The sequence below is a fragment of the Nycticebus coucang genome, chromosome X, assembly GCF_027406575.1.
Source record: "Nycticebus coucang isolate mNycCou1 chromosome X, mNycCou1.pri, whole genome shotgun sequence".
NCBI classification, from domain to species: domain Eukaryota; kingdom Metazoa; phylum Chordata; class Mammalia; order Primates; family Lorisidae; genus Nycticebus; species Nycticebus coucang.
Window position 1 is genome coordinate 16891489 of NC_069804.1, and position 22654 is coordinate 16914142.

The following is a 22654-nucleotide window of genomic DNA, read 5'->3' on the forward strand; positions in this document are numbered from 1 at the left end:
CTTAATCTGTCATGGGATTGGTTAAAAAAATAAAAGTCCTAGCCATCTTGAAATCTAAACTCAAATTTGAAATCTGAATAAGGGATAAGCATACCGGTTATCACTTCTCCTCCACGATTATCTGGCTTGAGGAATCCAAAAACAATCTTAGACTGAAAGGCACAATCCACACAGGCCTGCACGGTCCGACGGAGAACCACATTCACTGGGCCTGGGCCAAAGTGGTCAGGAAGAGCTTGGATTTTCTTTGGATCCAGGAAAGGGCCACAGTTTCCATGTTTGTTTATATAGACACAGACTTGAGGAAAAATATATATACAAACATAATAATGAGACTGATTAAAAGCAATTTTATGAAAATGCTACATAATCAATTAGTATATCCTACTAGCCACTCTACTCAAAGAGAACCTAAATATAGTTACAATTGATGATCATTTCTACTACCTAAAAATAGGTAAGTGTATTTTCACATTCATGTAAAAATATTAAACCTGCCAAGAAACAATCAAAATGTTTATTCAACTTTTTAGACTCTTGTCAACTTTTTAGATTCTTGTCAACACTTAATATAAAAAAAAAAACTATAGAAGTTTTAGGAGCATCATCATAAAACAATTCTTCACATATTCCCACATTATATAAAATGGCACAAAGTTAGATGAACCAGAATTTCGCCTTCAAAACCGGTCATACTGGTATACATGTTGATTGAATTTCTTTTAAATCCCCAATATCACACCTCAGTTATATTTTTGAAAGTAACCAAGTAATTTAAGTTCTGTGTCACAGTAATTTCTAATGACAGAGAAATTTGTTTCATTAATTTTAAGAAAATAAAAATGGGGCTCCTTTTCTAATATCTGTTCTGCCCCACTCCAACCTGCAATGTCCTGCTGTCCTCTTTACTCAGATGCTGGGTCTGTCGCTGGAGTCACTCCTGGTATCACACATGTCACTGAGCCCCCAGTACCTGCTCCTCATCATCAGCCCCTACTCTCCCAGGAAAAACCACTGCACAGACCCTCCACAACTTCTTTCCACTCAGGTAAGAACCCTGAGAAAAAAGAAGCAACCAAAAGGAAACTTCCACACTCCCCTCCCACCTCCTGCAGACCTGTCTCTGCAGGGGACCTCCCCATTGTCACCTTTCCGAGGCCTTTACTGCCTCAGCTTCCCTCTCCCACCTCAGCTTCTCTCTCCTCTGCATGAGCACACAGATGGGTTCTATGCCGTCTTAACACTTAAAACTTGGAGGAGAGATTAAAGATGGCGGCTGAGTAACAGCTTCCCTGCAACTGGGAACAGCGAGTCTGGGGAGACAAGACTCCAGGCATCTCTGACTGGTGGGATCTGCCTATAATCATCACTTTGAGGATACAGGGAGCCAGCAAGGGACTTCTGGACCCCAAGAGGAGGACAAAAACAGTGGAAAACTGGCAAGTGGTTGCGTGTGTTCGATCGACCTAATCACGCCAGCAACCGTAAGTACAAGCAGCAGTGAGACTGCAAACCGGAAAGGCCTTACCTGTGAACTGTTTCGATGTTCTTGGACTTGGCACTCAGTTGAACTGCCTTGGGGAGAGCTTGATCAGGAGTGTGGAGAACTTTGGGCACTGTCTGGGGCCCCAGACTGAGCCACTGAGTTGGGTGCAGGAAGCCATCGTGAAAGAACTGCCCCAGCAAGCACCGCCCTCAGGGTCTCAGAGCAAGGACTGGGCGGGTCAAAGTAACCTACTGACTGAGCAGCCTTACAGCCTTAAATATTAGGGGCAGAGTGAGACGGTTTTGGCACACTGGAGCCTTGGGCTATTGCCCTGGGTAGACTGCTGTGACGTCACAGCTGGTAGCAACCTCAAACTCCTGGGCTTGGTGCAGCCCAGACCTCCATAAGAGCTGTGCAGCAACCCCCGACAGGTGACCCGCACCTACCGGGCCTCCACATTCCCTGACCAGGAACTGCGGGAGCCACGCAACCCTGCGTCCTCCCTCCTGTGTCCTCCCAGTTTCCACACTAGCCCATTCATCTGCACAGGGACTCTGATAGCTGCGTGCCCTTTGGAGCCCTCCCTGCCTCTGCGCAGAGCTCTTCTCCTGGCCAGAGACTGCAGGAGCCTTGGGCTCTCTGTGCCAAAGTCACTGGGCGCCTGGCACTCCTAGAACCGTGCGCACCACCCCCAGCCCTGTTGCTGGATCCGGGTGTGTCACAAACCGGAGGTGCTTCCACAACCAGAACTCCCTAGCTAGAGCAGCCCCAGAGGAACTACACAGGGTCACTCCCTACAAAGATCCAGCAAAAATAGAGTGATCCCACTGGGGTCTAATCTTGGAGAGACACCTCCCCAACTCTGAGGACAGCCAGAGGCAACGGTGAAAAACAATCATGAGGCGAAATCAACAGAAAAACTCTGGCAATATGAATAATCAGGGTAGATCAACTCCCCCAAGGATCAATGGGGCAGAAACAGCACAAGACCCCATGCACAAACAAATAGCTGAGATGTCAGAAATTGAATTCAGGATTTGGATAGCAAATAAGATTGAATTAGAATTCCAAAAGTTATCTCAAGAATTCAACGGATTCAAAGACCAAATGACCAAAGACTTTCACACATTGAGACAAGAAGTTGCATCCCACAAAGATCTGAGAAACACAGTAGAATCCCTCAGTAACACAATGGAGCAAGCGGAAGAAAGGATTTCTGACATTGAAGACAAAGCTTTCGAATGCTCCCAAACCCTCAAAGAAGAAGAGAAATGGAGAACAAAAAGACCACTCTCTCAGAGAGCTCTCGGATAATTTGAAGAAAACCAATATTTGTCCTATAGGGATCCCCGAAAGTGACAAAGTGGCCTCACAAGGCACAGAGTCTCTTCTCCATGAGATTATGAAGGAGAACTTTCCAGACATGCCAAGAGATTCCGAAATTCAGATAGCAGACAGTTTCAGAACTCCAGCACAACTCAATCCAAATAAGACATCCCCCAGACACATCATAATCAATTTCACTAAAGTTAATATGAAGGAGAAAATTCTGAAAGCTGCCAGACGAAAGAAAACCATTACCTACAAGGGGAAGAATATCAGAATAACTGCAGATCTCTCTGCTGAAACCTTTCAAGCTAGAAGAGGATGGTCATCAACTTTTAATCTCCTAAAACAAAATAACTTTCAACCCAGGATCCTGTACCCAGCTAAACTGAGCTTCATTTATGACGGAGAAATTAAATACTTCAACAACATTCACATGTTGAAGAAATTTGCCACAACTAAACCAGCTCTCCAGGACGTTCTTAGACCTATCCTCCATAAAGACCAGCGTAATTCTCCACCACAAAAGTAAACCCACCCAAAAAATTTTTGATCAAATTCCAACTTCCACAGTCGCAAAAGGATTAAAAATGTCCACCGTCTCTCGAAAGGCTTATCAATACTCTCAATTAATGTGAATGGTTTAAATTGTCCTCTAAAGAGGCATAGGTTGGCCAGTCTGACTCAAGCCAGATATCTGCTGCATCCAAGAATCGCATCTTACATTAAAAGACAGATATAGATTCAAGGTGAAGGGATGGTCATCTATATTCCAGGCAAATGGAAAGCAGAAAAAAGCAGGCATTGCAATCCTGTTCGCAGACGCAATAGGCTTTAAACCAACCAAAATAATTAAGGATAAGGATGGACGCTTCATATTTGTTAAATACTCAATATGATGAGATCTCAATTATTAATATTTATGCACCCAACCACAACGCACCTCAATTTATAAGAGAAACTCTAACAGATATGAGCAACTAGATTTCCTCCACTTCCATAGTAGTTGGAGATTTTAACATCCCTTTAGCAGTCCTGGATAGATCCTCCAAAAAGAAACTAAGCAAAGAAATTTTAGATTTAAACTCAACCATTCAACATCTGGACTTAACAGACATCTACAGAACATTTCATCCCAACAAAACTGAATACACACTCTTCTCATCAGCCCACGGAACATACTCCAAAATCGACCATATCCTAGGCCACAAATCTAACCTCAGCAAATTAAAAAAAATAGAAATTATTCCTTGCATCTTCTCAGACCATCATAGAATAAAAATTGAACTAAATAACAACAGGAACCTGCATACCCATACAAAAACATGGAAGCTAAACAACCTTATGCTGAAAGACACATGGGTTATAGACCAGATTAAGAAGGAAATCACCATATTTTTGGAACAAAACAACAATCAAGACACGAATTACCAGAACCTCTGGGATACTGCAAAGGCAGTCCTAAGAGGGAAATTTATAGCACTGCAAGCCTTCCTCAAGAAAACGGGAAGAGAGGAAGTCAGTAACTTAAACATCTCAAGCAACTGGAGAAAGAAGAACACTTCAACCCCAAATGCAGCAGAAGAAAAGAAATAACCAAAATCAGAGCAGAATTAAATGAAATTGAAAACAAAAGAATTATACAACAGATCAATAAATCCAAAAGCTGGTTTTTTGAAAAGATCAATAAAATAGATAAACCTTTGGCCAACCTAACCAGGAAAAAAAGAGTAAAATCTCTAATTTCATCAATCAGAAAAGGTAATGATGAAATAACAAAGAGACCCCTCAGAAATTCAAAAACTCCTTAACAAATACTACAAGAAACTCTACTCTCACAAATATGAAAATCAGAAAGAAATTGACCAATACCTGGAAGCATGCCACCTACCAAGACTTAGCCAGAACGAAGTGGAAATGTTGAACAGGCCTATATCAAGTTTTGAAATAGCATCAACTATACAAAATCTCCCTAAAAAGAAAAGCCCAGGACCAGATGGCTTTACATCAGAATTCTACCAAACATTTAAAGAAGAACTAGTACCTATACTACTAAACCTCTTCCAAAATATAGAAAAAGAAGGAATATTACCCAGCACATTCTACGAAGCAAACATCACCTTGATCCCCAAACCAGGGAAAGACCCAACAAGAAAATTATAGACCAGTATCACTAATGAATATAGATGCTAAAATACTCAATAAGATCCTAACAAACAGAATCCAACAACACATCAAAAAAATTACACACCATGACCAAGTCGGATTTATCCCAGGGTCTCAACGCTGGTTCAATATACGTAAATCTATAAATGTAATGCAACACATAAACAAAGTAAAAAATAAAGACCATATGATTCTTTCTTTCAATTGATGCAGAAAAAGCTTTTGATAATATCCAGCATCCTCCATGATCAGAGCACTTAAGAAAATTGGTATATGGTGGCGCCTGTGGCTCAGTGAGTAGGGCACCAGCCCCACATGCGGAAGGTGGCAGGTTCAAACCAAGCCCCGGCCAAACTGCAACAAAAACAAAAAAATAGCCAGGCGTGTGGCGGGTGCCTGTAGTCCCAGCTGCTCGGGAGGCTGAGGCAAGAGAATTGCGTAAGCCCAAGAGCTGGAGGTTGCTGTGAGCCGTGTGACGCCACGGCACTCTACCAAGGGCAGTAAAGTGAGACTCTGTCTCTACCAAAAAAAAAAAAAAAAAAAAAAAGAAAGAAAATTTGTATAAAAGGGGCACTTCTTAAACTAATAGAGGCCATCTACAGCAAACCCACAGCCAATATCGTATTGAATGGAGTTAAACTGAAATCATTTCCACTTAGATCAGGAACCAGGCAAGGTTGCCCATTGTCTCCATTGCTCTTTAACATTGTAATGGAAGTTTTAGCCATTGCAATTAGGGAAGAAAAGGCGATCAAGGGTATCCACATAGGGTCAGAAGAGATCAAACTTTCACTCTTCGCAGATGATATGGTTGTATATCTGGAAAACACTAGGGATTCTACTACAAAAGTTTTAGAAGTGATCAAGGAATATAGCAATGTCTCAGGCTACAAAATCAACACCCATAAATCTGTAGCCTTTATATATACCAACAATAACCAAGCCAAACAAACAGTCAAGGACGCTATTCCTTTCACAGTAGGGCCAAAGAAGATGAAATATTTGGGAGTATACCTAACAAAGGACGTGAAAGATCTCTACAAAGAGAATTATGAAACTGTAAGAAAAGAAATAGCCGAAGATGTTAACAGATGGAAAAAAATACCATGCTCATGGCTCTGGGAAGAATCAACATTGTTAAAATGTCCATACTGCCCAAAGCAATATATAATTTTAATGCAATTCCTATTAAAGCTCCATTGTCATACTTTAAAGATCTTGAAAAAATAATACTTCGTTTTATATGGAATCAGAAAAAACCTCGAATAGCCAAAACATTACTGAGCAATAAAAACAAAGCAGGAGGAATCACGCTATCAGACCTGAGACTGTACTATAAATCCATAGTGATCAAAACAGCATGGTACTGGCACAAAAACAGAGAAGTAGATGTCTGGAACAGAATAGAGAACCAAGAGATGGATCCAGCTACTTACCATTATTTGATCTTTGACAAGCCAATTAAAAACATTCAGTGGGGAAAAGATTCCCTATTTTACAAATGGTGCTGGCTAAACTGGCTGGCAACCTGTAAGAAGATTGAAACTGGACCCACACCTTTCACCATTAACTAAGATAGACTCTCACTGGATAAAAGATTTAAACTTAAGACATGAAACTATACAAATACTTGAAGAAAGTGCAGGGAAAACTTTTAAGGAATCGGCCTGGGTGAATATTTTATGAGGAGGACTCCCCAGGCAATTGAAGCAGTGTCAAAAATACACTACTGGGACCTGATCAAACTAAAAAGCTTCTGCACAGCCAAGAACATAGTGAGTAAAGCAGGCAGACAGCCCTCAGAATGGGAGAAAATATTTGCAGGTTATACCTCCGATAAAGGTCTAATAACCAGAATCCACAGAGAACTCAAATGTATTAGCAAGAAAAGAACACGTGACCCCATTTCAGGGTGGGCAAGGGACTTAAAGAGAAACTTCTCTAAAGAAGACCAACACAAGATCTACAAACACATAAAAAAAAGCTCATCATCCTTAATCATCAGAGAAACGCAAATCAAAACTACTCTAAGAGATCACCTAAACCCAGTAAGAGTAGCCCACATAACAAAATCCCAAAACCAGAAATGTTGGCGTGGATGTGGAAGAAAGGGCACACTTCTACACTGCTGGTGGGAATGCCCACTAATACGTTCCTTCTGGAAGGATGTTTGGAGAATACTTACAGACCTAAAAATAGACCTGCCATTCAATCCTATAATTCCTTTACTAGGTTTATACCCAGAATACCAAAAGTCACAATATAACAAAGACATCTGTACCAGAATGTTTATTGCAGCCCAATTCATAATTGCTAAGTCACGGAAGAAGCCCAAGTGCCCATCGACCCACGAATGGACTAGCAAATTGTGGTACATGTATACCATGGAATATTATGCAGCCTTAAAGAAAGATGGAGACTTTACCTCTTTCGTGTTTACATCGATGGAGCTGGAACATATTCTTCTTAGCAAAGTATCTCAGGAATGGAAGAAAAAGTATCCAATGTACTCAGCCCTACTATGAAGCTAAATTATAGCTTTCACATGAAGACTGTAACCCAACTATATATAGCACAAGACTATGGGGAAAGGGCCAAGGAAGGGGAAGAGAGGGGGGAGGTTTTGGTGGAGGGAGGGTAATGGGTGGGGCCACATCTATGGTGCATCTTAGAATGGGTAAAGGTGATTGCACTAATGTACACAGCTATGATTTAACACTAAAAAAAAAAAAAGAAAGAAAAAAGAAAATAAAAATGCCCCTTCTCTATATAAAATTTTTCCTTGAAGGCTCCGCACCTATGCACAGTGGTTATGGCACCAGCCACAAACACTGGAGCTGGCAGACTTGAACCCAGCTGGGGCCAGCTAACCAACAATGACAACTGCAACAAAAAACAGCCAGGTCTTGTGGTGGGCACCTGTAGTCCCAGCTACTTGGGAGGCTGAGGCAAGAGAATCACTTAAGCCCAAGAATTGGAGGTTGCTGTGAGCTTTGATGCCACGGCACTCTACCAAGGGTGATATAGTGAGACTGTGTCTCAAAAAAAAAAAAAAAAAAAATTTTTTTTCCATGGCATAATAAAAGCATATGATTATAGAAATAATTCTTCTATAATCACACAAATGTTGAGTTTTAATAATTTTTCTTTATCAACAAATGCAAATCAATATACACTATAAAAATATGAAGGTACATCATTACCAAACATATATTGTCCCCTTAAATCAAGAAACACATTACCTTAATCCATTACTTAACTATTATTGAAAAAAATTCATGTACACGTAGTCTAATATAATACAAACCTATTAATCTCAATTTTGCTATGTTGAAATAAATGATAATTCAACTTTGTGGTAATGGCCAGAGGAAGGGTGGACTGTCACAGAAATAAAACAGCTATTAAAAACTCAGCCCATGGTGTAGATGGCATGAACAAACTCTACTAAACACAAGTGAATCTACACAAGGATTTCAGTGTTTTTTTCCTCCTTTGAGTTACATTCATTTAGCTCGTCTCTCCTGGCTAATGAATTAAAGATTGAACTGAAAAAATGGCGTGTGTTACAGTAATCATATTTAAAATGACTTCTAGTCAAAAAATTACATAGTTTTTTTGGTCAGGAAAGAAAAACTTGGGGGGGAAAAACTCCAGAGACTACAAGATTCTAAGGAAGATAATGAAGGATCTAGAAGAGGAAGCAATAGAACATGCTTTTAGAAAAGAAAAGAGTAAGAGAATGGGCAAGTGATAAAAGTGATTGATTCGTCTGGGCCTGTGTCATTTTGAACTCTTCACATAACAAAGAACAATTTAAGGTCACCATGCTCCTTGACAAGAAAGGACCTGTCAATAAAAATTGTTTGTAAAAGTCATTAAGGCTTGGCGCCTGTAGCTCAGTGGTTGGGGTGCTGGCCACATGCACTGGGGCTGGTGGGTTCAAACCCGGCCCGGCCCTGATCAACAACAACAAAAATAAATAGCTGGGTGTTGTGGCCCAGCTACTTGGGAGGCTGAGGCAAGAGAATTGCTTAAGCCTAAGAGTTTGGGGTTGCAGTGAGCTGTGACGCCTTGGCATTCTACCGAGGACAATATAGTGAGACTGTCTAAAAAAAAATTTTTTAAAAAGCATTAAAACAAGATTTGAGGTAGCTTTGAAAACATACATAACATAAAAAAATAAATTTTGAAATAAGATTAAGAGAAAACAAGAATAGATTTGACAATGATGTACATTTTCTTACTTAAATACATAAAATACATTAAAGGTAATTGAATTTTCAAGTGACTCATATTTAAACAGAATGTTTTTCCTTAAAATCAAATTGAACAATAAGAATTTCAAAATACTTTAATATTAAAAATGCTAAAAGAAGGCCAGGCATGGCAGCTCACACCCGTAATTCTGGCACTCTGGGAGGCTTAAGTGGGAAGATCCATTGAGCTCAGGAATTCCAGATCAGCCTGAGCAAGAGGGAAATCCCATCTCTACTAAAAGTAAAAAAATTTAGCCAGGCATTGTGGTAGGTACCTGTAGTCCCAGGTATTAGGAGGCTGAAGGAGGGTGATCACCTGAACACCCAGGAGTTTGAGGTTGCTGTAAACTAGGCTGATGCCATGGCACTCTACCCTGAGCAACAAAGAAAAATGCTAAAAGAAATGTTTACTGTTATCATCTTTTTTCCTCTTATTTCCAGGATTTCAAAGACACTGAAAGTAATACAAAATAAAAGATTACCAATTTTATACTCTTTTAAAAATACTAATTTACCTGTAGACATCACTATTTTTGATGTCCCAGAAGCAGCATCCCTATCAGATGAAAAGCCACGCTCTCTGGCCAGAGCAGTTAAAGAAGTTGCAGATGTAGAACACATCACAGGAATAAATTTCTCCTGTTTAAAAAAAAAGGGGGGGGGGGGGGAAGCACAAGTATATACCAACCATTAAAATATCCTTAGTTAAGGAAGTCAGAAAATTATAGACATCATATAGGCTTGCAAAATTATCAGTTATCAGAAGTCCTCAAGGTTGGAAACTCCTGTGTGTGTCATGAACTACAATACTTTCCAAACTGAGCTGCTCAGGAGCCCACAAACTATCTAGGTAGGAAAAAGAGACCACAAGGATGGGATTTTTCTACCCTATCTCCTGCTCCAATCAATCACTCCTTAGCCTAATTAGCTTACTCCATAAAACTTGTTTTACTTTGTGCTCCCTTTAAGAAAAGTTTTTTTCACACTGCTAAAGTCTGTAAATCTCTAACCCAAAGCAATCTAACAGAAAAAAAAAAAAAATCCCAAAGTAAAAATCAGAGCTTATATTTAAAAAGCAATTGCTCACTTAGTCTTCACTATGTCTAGCCTGCATTTCTATATTCATACAATTTTGGCAAAATTACAAGTGTCTTGTATAAGTCTATAGGAAATTATGCCTACTATATAGAAGAACCAAATGTCTCCTGAGCATAATTAGACATCACTGATGTTTTATTTTATATCAATTCTTGGGATTTTCTAGGAGCTACCTTCAAACATGACTCTCTAATATCAACTCTTGTACCTAGAAAAGGTAATAATAGAGGACATTTATTAATAAAAGACTGGAACAAAGGAGTAAAAATTAGGATAATATTCAGTATTATTAAAAATTATTTGCTTATTAATGATTGTCATTTGAGTTCACAATATTCTAGTAAATACTATTTTTAAGTAATGAAATACAATTATTGTGTTGATAATCTCTTTCAATATTTAAAAAATCTGAAATTGAGGGCGGCGCCTGTGGCTCAGTCGGTAAGGCGCCGGCCCCATATACCAAGGGTGGCGGGTTCAAACCCGGCCCCGGCTGAACCGCAACCAAAAAATAGCTGGGCGTTGTGGCGGGCGCCTGTAGTCCCAGCTACTCGGGAGGCTGAGGCAAGAGAATCGCTTAAGCCCAGGAGTTGGAGGTTGCTGTAAGCTGTGTGATGCCACGGCACTCTACGGGAAGGCCATAAAGTGAGACTCTGTCTCTACCAAAAAAAAAAAAAAAAATCTGAAATTGAACAAATTCCAACAAAGGTACATTTATTTAGAAAACATACTTCTAGACCTCTAGAATCCTTAAGCAAAGGTAGAAAATGACAGCTGGCAAGGAATGAGTCTATGGCAAGAACAATTTTTTACTTGAAAGATGTTGAATAACCAAACTATGAATACAGAAGTACTAAAACAGGGATATCGAGTAACTGCATGAAAATCTTCATCTTTTCATGGTAAAATAATGAAGCTAAAGAGATAAAGTGAACTAAAATGCTGCATTTGAAACAAAAAATTACAGTTTATTACCAAGTAAGATTATAGTACCTGTCTCTCCCACCACTAAATAATGTTTTCAAAAAGATCTCTTAAAAATGATCAAATTAGAACTGAAATCAGAAAATAAAGGAGTCAGAAGAAACTGTTTGGAGTTATAACTTTACCATTATGCCAACTCATCACAAAGAATTTTTTCAGCGGCTGGAAAATACACATGCATGTTAATTTTTTAAATGCATTTAAAATATTATTTCATTTTAAATTTCACTTACTAACTTTTAATTTTATTTTTCATGTAAAAAACTGCATCAGGAAAGGAAGAGGAGAGAGAGGGTTTGGTAAGCTGTCATCTAACGGGCACAATATAAGGGAATATGGCACACCTCCAAAGGGCTCAACTACAACTTGGACTTTACCTAACAAACACAAATAATGTAATCTAATCATATGTGCCCTTATACTAATCCTAAAAAAATGTTCTGGAACTAGATAGTAAAATAAATAAAACATTTCATCTGATATGATTTATATTAGAATAATCTAATATTTTTCAATGTTTACAACTATATATTTGAAATAGTTTAACTGGGTTCTGATTTTTATTTTATAAATTTTAAATGTTTTAAAATAAGAATACAGTATCAATATAAATATTTTTAAATCAAAATGCTATTATTTTGTTCCATCCTGCAAACAATAGTTGAAACAAAACCAAAATGTTGTATACCACTAAAATTTAATACAGTTAGCCCCAACAGATCTGAGAAGACTCTGTAAATTTAGAGTGCATCTCTTATAAACAGGATATATTTGGGTCTTCTAGAAATCCATTTTGATAATCTTTTAATTGGAGAGTTTATTCTACTAACTTTTAACACAATTATTAGCATTTTTGGGTCTGGGTCTACCCCTTTGTTTCTGCTTTCTATTTGTCTCCTCTGTGTTGTGTTCTTCTGATCCTCCTTTCCTGTCTTTTTAAAAATTATCTGAATATTCCTTGGAATATTTTCTACTAATACCCCTGCTGCCTCATATGCTACACAAAGTGTACTTGACCCAAGGCTAAAAACCACAAAAATGGAAACTTATTTTGTAATAATAACACCCCTTCTCTTAGTGTATACTGCCCCTGCCACCAGAATCTGTCTGCTTCCATTCAGTCTTCAGTATCTTCAGGTAGCTAAAGGTAGGAAGGATTTGACTCCAGCATTACTGAATGTATCAAACTGATTCCTACCCTTCCTCCAGTTTATTGAGGTATACTCTATATACAGTAAAATTCACTTCATACTGATTTTTAAACTATACTGAGTTTTAAATTAACCATCACCCATGCAGTACTTTTACAGAAATAGAACACTACAAAGAGTTTTAAATTTACCCAAAGAAATATCAGTTTCTCAATAGCTCTGTGAGACCTTAAAGAGACTAAGTACTCTTTAGTACATTCCTAAAGGCCCTCATCATACTTAGTAAATTCCTGAATTGTATGTTATAAATAGTAGACACTACAAAGACCTACAATATAAATTAGTAGGTGATACAACTAACCTTTTTCCCTGAGGTTACACCTTTTTTCCTTGGTGTGACATTTTTAAGAGCACTGCCCTTTTGGGTGACAGAAGTACTTCCAGATGCTTTAATTCGACCTGACCTCCTGGGCAGCTGTGTTGGTAATGGTAGAGCAGTTTTCGATGAAGACCGCATTGAACGCTGGGTCGCTTTGGAAGAAGACTGAGTTTTTCCTGTATTCTTTGTAGCAGAAACTGAGAACAAAACACAACAAAAAAATATTAAAGTAAATGACACAGTTGTATTGTCTCTCTTTTTTTTTTTCGGTAGAGTCTCACTATGTCGTCCTCAGTACAGTGCTGTGGTGTCACAGCTCACAGCTCAAACTCCTGGGCCCAAGCGATTCTCCAGCCTCAGCCTCCCAAGTAGCTGGGACTACAGGTGACCGCCAGAATGCCCGGCCATTTTTTGGTTGTAGTTGTCATTGTCGTTTTGCAGGCCTGGGCTGGGTTGGAACCCGCCAGCTCCGGTGTATGTGGCTGGCGCCCTAGCCACTGAGCTACAGGTGCCGAACCAAGAAGTAAAATAAATTTTACTTTACCTTTAAAACCATTCCCAAAGGTTATTCATTACAAACCACTTAAAATAAAGTATTATTTAAAATGAAGTTTTAGGTATTTTAAGATTTTATATTATTATGAAATAGTTAATTCTCCAGAAAAAAATAAAGAAGCTTTTATAAAAGAAACCAGTAACTTTGAGCTCAGTAAAAATTTCTAGCGATTTATCTTTCAGCTGCTCCCTGAATTTTTAGTACTTAGCACAGAATTAAGTCTTATCTTTGCAAAATACTACCCAATGATGCCATCCATATACAGGGATCATCTTGTACATCAATACAGAAAAACATAGCAAAGCAACTGCCTAGGGATCCTGCTTCATCTTTGAAAAGGCAGTGACTTCCCTTGCTCTTAATTTTTTTCCAGCTTTACTGAAGTATAATTGACAAATTAAAATTATATATTTAAATGGCTAAAATATAGTATATTCCCATATATATGTCAAAAATTTTTTTGAGCCCGAGTCTCACTCTCTCACCCAGGCTAGAGTGCTGTGGCATCATCGTAATTCACAGCAACCTCAAACTCCTGGGTTCAACCCATCCTGCCTCAGCCTCCTTAGTAGCTGGGACCACAAGTGCCTGCCTCAACACCCAGCTAAATTTTTCTATTTTTAGTAGAGATGGGGTCTTGCTCTTGCTGGTCTCAAACTCTTGAGCTCAAGTGATCCTCCTGCCTCAATTTGTATTAAGCCTCCCACAGTGCTAGGATTACAGGCATGAGCCACCACACGCAGCCTATATGTCAAATAATAAAATTTCATATACAACAATATAGATTCTACATTAATGTAGTCATGGAAAGTCCACTATCATGCCCAAGTGATTTGTAGCCACTAGTTACCCTGCAACCCAAATCCAAACAGTCTTTATATTTTTTTTTATTAAATCATAACTGTATACATTGATATGATCATGGGGCATCATACACTCGCTTCATAAACCATTTGACACATTTTTATCACAGTGGTTAACATAGCCTTTCTGGCGTTATCTCAGTTACTGTGCCAAAACATTTACATTCTACATTTACCAAGTTTCGCAAATACCCCTGTAAGATGCACCACAGGTGTGATCCCACCGATCCCCCTCCCTCTACCCACCCCCCCTTCCCACTTCCCCCTATTGTTAAGTTGTAGCTGGGTTATAGCTTTCATGTGAGAGTCCCAAATTAGTTTCATAGTAGGGCTGTGTACATTGGGTATTTTTTCTTCCATTCTTGGGATACTTTACTAAGAAGAATATGTTCCAGCTCCATCCATGTAAACATGAAAGAGGTAAAGTCTCCATCTTTCTTTAAGGCTGCATAGTATTCCATGGTATACATATACCACAATTTATTAATCCATTCGTGGATCGATGGGCACTTGGGCTTTTTCCATGACTTAGCTATTATGAATTGGGCTGCAATAAACATTCTGGTGCAAATATCTTTGTTATGTTGTGATTTTTGGTCTTCTGGGTATATGCCCAGCAGAGGAATTACAGGATTGAATGGCAGATCTATTTTTTTTAGATCTCTGGCCAAGTTATTGCTGTCTGTGTTCAGAGTTAGGTAAAAAGAGATTATTTTTAGTATTAATTCCCTAATAATCTCATTATTATAAAAAATAATTTGCATAGTACTTAATAAAAACTTAAGTACTAATGCCAAATAAAAGTTCTTTAGAGAAAAAACTGTGTAAGTGAAACATTTATACATCTATGTAAAAATCAATTACGTGTATTTTTGAGGGTTTCATTTTACAACCTAAAACCAATCTACTGCTTTGCTCCTCCCATACTCAAAAGACCACATATGTATTAATCTGACCTATGACAGAGAATAGCACATCTTCATTACCTACCTTCTACGACTTACCAAACCAGGAGGAAGGCATAGCCTACCCTCACAAGCTATGGCGAACAGGACCACCTCACTGCCACAATTACTTTCCCCCTCATTTATAAACAGTTCACTTACATCAGCCTCTTCTTACCTAACTACCATCATCTGCCTTATATTCCAGGCTCACTTCTACTTTTTTCAGGAATTCTAATAACCTAACTCACATTATTTCTTCTTACACACTTTCCCTGTTATCATCTTAAGGAATATGATCATCATGCTATTGAGCTTCATTCATCCTGACCTTACCAATGGAGATTTCAGCTATTCCCCGAAATGGTAATATGTAGCAATTTCTAGAACTCTTCTATCTCCAAAACAACCAATCATGTCCCCTTTCTCTACCTCCAACTTCCCGACCTGTCATCTTTCCTTCAAACCAACTGACCACACTTTACATTCTCATGACATCTAGCCACAAGCCCATTCTATTTTCATCCAATCCAACAGCTTTCTTCTGGCTTTGCTTTATTCCCTATTCAACCTGCACCCAACAGTTCAACTCTGCCAACTAACCTCTAACTAGTATCCCCTTCTTTTATCACTCCTTGAACTTTGATCATGTCTAGCATGTCAGTTCCCACCCCTGAATCATACCATTATCTGCTTTCTCTTCCTTTTCAATACAGCACCATTTCAGGCCTTGAAGGCCACATAAAGTCTCTATCACACATTCTTTGTTTGCTTGTTTCTTACAAGCAATTAAGAATATAAAAGCCGGGCGGTGCCTGTGGCTCAGTCAGTAAGGCGCTGGCCCCATATACCGAGGGTGGCGGGTTCAAACCCGGCCCCGGCCAAACTGCAACCAAAAAATAGCCGGGCGTTGTGGCAGGCGCCTGTAGTCCCAGCTACTTGGGAGGCTAAGGCAAGAGAATCGCTTAAGCCCAGGAGTTGGAGGTTGCCGTGAGCTGTGTGAGGCCATGGCACTCTACCGAGGGCCCTAATGTGAGACTCTGTCTCTACAAAAAAAAAAAAAGGTTAAAAAAATAAAAAAGAATATAAAAGCCACTCTTAACTCACAGGCTACAGACTACATGGGTTGGATGTGGGCCTCAGGCTATCTTTTGCTAACTCCTTCTTTAGAACATGAGGATACTATTGGTCACTATAAAATCCATGCTAACTTCAAGTCACTGCTGCAATTCACGCTGTTTTCCAAGCATGTTTCCATGGCAGAACACTTTTCCTTATTTAAGTTTCCATCTCCTGTCTCTATTTCATTCAGCAAATGACTTCCACTTTATGATAAGATAAATTGCTATCTTTTGGGAGTGGCCTTAACAATCCCATTTCTTCATCTTGAAATAATTTTATTTTCAATCATTCTCATCTTTTTTTCTGTTGTGTCATAAAGTTTTCTCTCTACTTTTCTAAGTCTAATTCTCTTTTATTTATGCCTTAACATCTACCTTCTTTGGTTCCTATGGGATATTGTGGTTTCAATTATCTCTCCTTTCTTCAACATATTTAATCACTTGATCCCCAACTCCTAGCTCTGTCTTACCACCTTCACATATCTCTTATTTTGAAATTACCTCACTGTTTCTGGTATATTTTAAGCCTTTGAGTGAATTCCCTCCTCCTACTACCAAAATACCAAGAAGAATCGCTTATCCTTGATACTTTATGACTCTGTTCCTTAGCCCCTGTAATAAGCTTTTCTTCCCCCCAACAGATTCTTCTTTCTTAATATTTATTTTTGAGACAGAGTCTTATTACATTGCCCTCGGTAGACTGCCATGGTGTTACAACTCACGGCAACCTCAAACTCTTGGGCTCAAGCAATTCTCTTGCCTCAGCCTCCCAAGAAGCTGGGACTACAGGTGCCCACCACAAACCCGGCTATTTTTTGTTGCAGTTGTCATTGTTGGTTAGCTGGCCCGGGTGGAGTTTGAACCTGCTAACTTCAGCATATGTGGCCAGCACCGTAACCACTATGCTACGGGCGCTGAGCCTCTTAATTTTTTTTTTTTTTTTGAGAAAATGTCTCACTCCATCGCCCTGGGTACAGTGCAGTGGCATATATAGCTCACAGCAACCTCAAACTCATGGGCTCAAGTGATCCTTCTGCCTCAGCCTCCCAAGTAGCTGGGACTATAGGTGTTGGCCACAATGTCCGGCTATTTTTTCTTTTTTTAGTAGAGATGGGGTCTTTCTCTTGCTCAAGCTGATCTCAAACTCCTGAGCTCAGGCGATCTACCCACCTTGGCCTCCCAGAGTGCTAGGATTATAGGACTGAGCCACTGTGCCCAGCTCCCCCAAAATGTGTTTTATTTTATTTTTTTATTAAATCATAGCTGTGTACAATAATGAAATCATGAGGTACAATGTGCTGGTTCCATATACAGTCTAAAACATATTTTAAAGAAATTCTATTCCAAGGTAACTAATGGCCTAGTTATCAAATCCAAATTAATCTTCATTCTCTTGACCAATCTATCGATCTCTGCAGTTCTAGTCCCCTACTCTAAATACTATGAAGAAGAGCAATAGATTGGGCTCTAGATCTGGATTCAAATTCTTGTGCCAGGTTGGTTTAAGACAGGACCTAGGAGTATAGATCTTCAAAAAAATATTCACTGAATAAATGAAAGATATTTTCAGCCTCCAAGTCAATGCTATACCTCCTAAACTAGTATATTCCATATAAAATAAGTAATTTAACTTTTTCTAGAATGGGTTTGTGAACTTAATTGTCGGACCACACACAATAACAGCTCTGATGGCTATTCCAGAAAAATAGTTCCAAAATTCATTTGAAGGGTAGACCAGGTGCTGGTGTTGGTACATAGCTTCCCAAGGGGAATACTTCAAAGGTGACCAAGGTGATATTCACCAATGAGGTATGTAGTATTTTTTTTAGGATGACTTCATGAACTTAATTGTCCATCCTCATGTTACATATCAAAATTAAACTCCAAAGAGCAATCATGTAACATGTACACGCCATGCTAAAACTCCATTAATATTAATTAAACTATTTGAAATAGAAAATGGATTTAGGTGATAAGGTTAAAACTGTATGTAGCACTGTAACTGTGTATTCAAGTAAAAACTTTTTGAAAAGTTATGTAAAATATAGAGAAGGATATGCTACTCATCTTTAATAAAAATTTTACATAAATACCTAATGCAAATTTTATCTGCTTCTTCAGACAGAACAGAAAATATTCAGGTAAGAAAAATGTCCCAAGAAATAAGAATTAACAAATTGTGGAAATGAAAAGAAATATTAGGAAACAACCTAGAAAGTAAGGAATAAAACCAAGAGGAGCCCTTGAAGCCCAGCACAGGGGGAACTGAAGAAAGAAAGGATCAGATGCCAGTATTTACTGGCTACCCATTACATGCTAGGCACTTTAATACCCATTACTGCACACAATCCTTCCAAACATCCTATGAGGTAGGTATTGTTTCCCAACCTTATTCATGAAGCAATTTAAGTTCTACGATGTTAGGCAACTTAGCCAAGAGCACCCACTTGGTTAAGAGTAAATCCATGTTTTCTCCAATATCCCATTCTGCTTTCTAGTCACTAACAAAAAAAGGGCTACCATCAAATTCACTCCCCTAAGTCAGGTAGCATTGTGTTTAAAAGAAAAAGAATGAATGTCTAAAGGATAACCCTGTGACTCCTATGTACTGTTTCAATATATAACCAATACCCACTCTCTGAAAGAAGTCTTGTTTTTTGGTCTTTAAAAAAAAAATCCAGATGTGGAAGCATAATTATAAAGAAAAAAACATTAACAAGTACAGTAGCCCCCTTCATCCATAGGTGATACATTCCAAGACCCTCAGTGGATGGCTGAAAGTGCAGTTAGTTATTGAACCCTATTTACACTAGGCACGAATTTCTTTTTCCTTCTTCGCAATTACACAGAGGGAAGATTTATTCTTTGATGAGATCTTAGCAACTTCAGCATACAATTATTTTTCTTTCCTTATTAGGTTAAGAATTTTTACCCTTTTCACTTAAAGGAAGCCTGATGTTCATATAAACTCAGCTGTACTGCCCAATACCTCTGCTTGGAACTTTGCTCCCTATCCCACAGTACCCAGGTTGCCACAAACTGATCAGTCATTGGGGAACAATAACAGCAAAGGGGAGGTAGGTCAGGTGTAAATTTCTGAGTTTCCTTCATTCATTCCTGCTGCCATCCCATGCAATAGCCCTTGTTTACTTGACTAGTGTCTTCAGGCACTGCTGCATTTCTTCTTTCCTCTCTTACCTGTATCAGAGGAGCCACCCATCCCATCCCAGAAGCCCAACCTTGTTTCCAGAATTACCATATTTTGCCATGTATAACAAGCTCTCACATGTGTAATGTGTACCCACATTTTTGGCCCAAACTTTTAGGAATAAAAAAAACTTTTCATTTTTTAATTCAAATTTTTGTTTATTTATATTTAGGTACTTGGTTTTTGTACCATAAAAAAAATTAGCATTTATTTTTTAAGATATTATGGTGCAAGAAATTTTATGTACTGGTAATAAATATATATTAATACATATCTGTATTGTCCCTCAAAAATTTGGGCAAAAAAGTATGCACTGAACACAGCAAAATGCAGTAAATTTTCATAACAGCATAAGTCTTCTTTTCCCTAAAAACAGTCTTTCGAATACCCAAGGACTGTTATTGTCACGTAAGAGTGACTTTACCTTTCTATACACTTAGTAGGAGTGTTTTAAATGCATGGTTATTTCCTTATTTTCAGCAATAAAAAATCCCTTTAGAATACCTCAAGGCTGAGAAAAACTCTTGAAGGAAACTACAAGGGAGTAGTTATTACTAGCAGAAACTGAAACAAGGAAACATGTTCCTGGTATTTAGCACCCCAGGCATTTGGAAGTCAAAAGCCAGATGGAAGACTAAGGATTTTCTCAAAAGAAACCGGGCATAGACAGGATGGACACAGGGCTCTGGGACCAATTGCTCTTTATAATATTCCTTACCCTGCTTTTCACTATCTAGTGCAGGAACATTGGTTCCAGATTAATTAGGTTCAAATCCACTTTCTCGCACAATACTTATGAGGTTTGGGGCAAACTGTTTAAATGCTGCCTGTGGTACACCAGTAGTACTACCACCATCACCATTCCTGCCATTCCTGTTTGAATTCTCACCCTGCCTTCCCAAGCCCTGAGAGTATTCCTTGTCCTCTTCTATCAGTGGATTAGAGATTGGGGAAACCTCCCCAATTATTTCCCAGATGTGTTCTTTGTGCCCATCAACTTGATTTGGGACCTCGTGATCTCTCACATAAGCTACGATGATAGCCTCTTAATTGCCAGTCCTGGTTGCCCTTTCCAAGCCATACTTTGTAGTATGTAACCATGATCTTTCTAAAATACAAATTGCATATCACTTTTGCACTTAAAAACTTTCAGTGATGCCACATCACTCATCTGCTAAAATCTGAACTCCCTGGCCTACTGTCCAAGTCTCTCTCTACTATCTGCCCTCTGCATATCTCCACAGCCTCATCTATTCCCCAACTATCATTATAGAGTCAGCCATAATCATCTGTTTCAGGCTCCCAAACATTCTGATTCTCTCTGCCTTTGTAGAGACTGATCCTTCTCTCAAGAAAGGTCTTCCCTCCCTTGCCAATAACTAAAATACTACATGTCCTATACTACTATACACACACACACACACACACACACACTACTATATGTCCTACCACTGTTATATCTCTAACACCTGCTCTAGGGCCCACCACACAGAGTGCATCCAATACATGTTTACTGAACTAATAACTATTTAATATCAAAGTTTTGTTTCTGATCTTATATTCTTATATAAACATTTCGTGAAGTTTATGTATTGAATCAACTACTTTTCTAGGATACAAAAGTGTAAGTTTATTTTATATTAGAGAAAGGGGAAAGGGTGGTGGGAAGAGATGAGAAAGAGAACAGAGGAGAGAGTAGGGAGTGAAGGGAAGATGGGGGAAGAGAGAAAGGCATTAAATAGACTGCTATGGCTTGATCATAGTTTTCTTGGTAAAAATATGCTCCAAATACTAATCAACCAATTCAGAAATCAGTTTCTAGAATATATTCCATGCAAAAAGGAAGAACTACAGATCAAGTCCACAGTTAGGTACCACTTCACACTCATCAGGATGGCTGTCATGGAAAGATAAAAAACTTCTAGCAAGGACGTGAAAAAATCAGAACCCTTATATATTGCTCATGGGAATGTAAAGTGGTATAGCTGCTGTGAGAAACAGTTTGGCAGTTCCTCAAAAAGTTAAATATAGAATTACCATATGACCCACTAATTACACTCTGAGGTATATACCCCAAAGAACTGAAAACAGGTATTCAAATAAGTATATTTATACACATGTTCACACCAGCACTACTCACAGTAGCCAAAAGGTGGAAGGAGTCCAAATGTCCATCAATGGATAAATGGATAAGCAAACTGTGAGCTATATACACAGTGGAATATTATTGACCCATAAAAAAAATGAAGTACTGATACACACTATAGCACAGATGAACCTTGAAGACACTACGCTAAGTAAAAGAAGCCAGACACAAAAGGTCACATACTAGATGATTCCCTTTACACGAACTATCCAGATAAATCCACAGAGACAGAATATACATTGGTGGTTAACAAGGATGAGGAGGAGAAAGGAATAGTTAACAACTGCTTAATGGATACAGGATTTCCTTTCAGGGTGATAAAAATTTTTTGGAATTAGATAGAGGTTGTGGTTGCACAGCATAGTTAATGTACTAAATGCCTTTGAATTGTTCATTTTAAAATGGTTATTTTTATGTTATATGAATTTCATCTCATTAAAACACAAATAAAAAAAGGAAGAAAAATGTACACATCTTAATTGTGCCAGAGACTACATGTTATTAAAATTTGTTTTTATAAGATTTGTAAAGCAAAGTATTATAATCCCCATTTTAGATATGAATAGAGTAGAGGCTCAGAAAGTTCAGTAACTATCCAACCCAGTAACATACATCCAGTCTAGAAGTAGTAGAAGTGGGATTCAAATTCAGGACTGTCTAATCCAAAAGTCCATTCTCTTTGCTTCAACTGGGTACTATTTTTAATTGATGAGGAAAATAATGAAAAGAAACGGTATTTTAATCAAAACATCTTCTTTCATGTGTAAAAACTTAAAATATAGAATTAAATGATTTGGTTAAATTTTTTTCAGGTTCAAATTTGAGTAACTTATATGTAAACCACAAAGAAAACAATTTAAAGTAATACTGAAAATAAATCCCAACATGCCCTTAATAATCTAGTATTTAGATGCTTCAGTTTTTTTTCCTCAGCTCTGATGTATAATAAAGGTTTTTTAATTATACC

The 22654-nt window shown here is 38.3% G+C and overlaps 1 protein-coding gene across 1 annotated transcript in view; it reads right to left on the bottom strand.

Moving 5' to 3' along the window:
- SCML2 (Scm polycomb group protein like 2) overlaps window positions 1-22654 on the bottom strand; it is an 84009-nt gene that overhangs the window by 22096 nt on the left and 39259 nt on the right. The window contains exons 6-8 of the mRNA XM_053579784.1: window positions 12832-13046; window positions 9753-9876; window positions 95-298 (exon numbers count right to left, since the gene is read on the bottom strand). Of these exons, the coding sequence (XP_053435759.1) occupies window positions 95-298; window positions 9753-9876; window positions 12832-13046 (543 nt within the window). The remainder of the gene's footprint in view (window positions 1-94; window positions 299-9752; window positions 9877-12831; window positions 13047-22654) is intronic.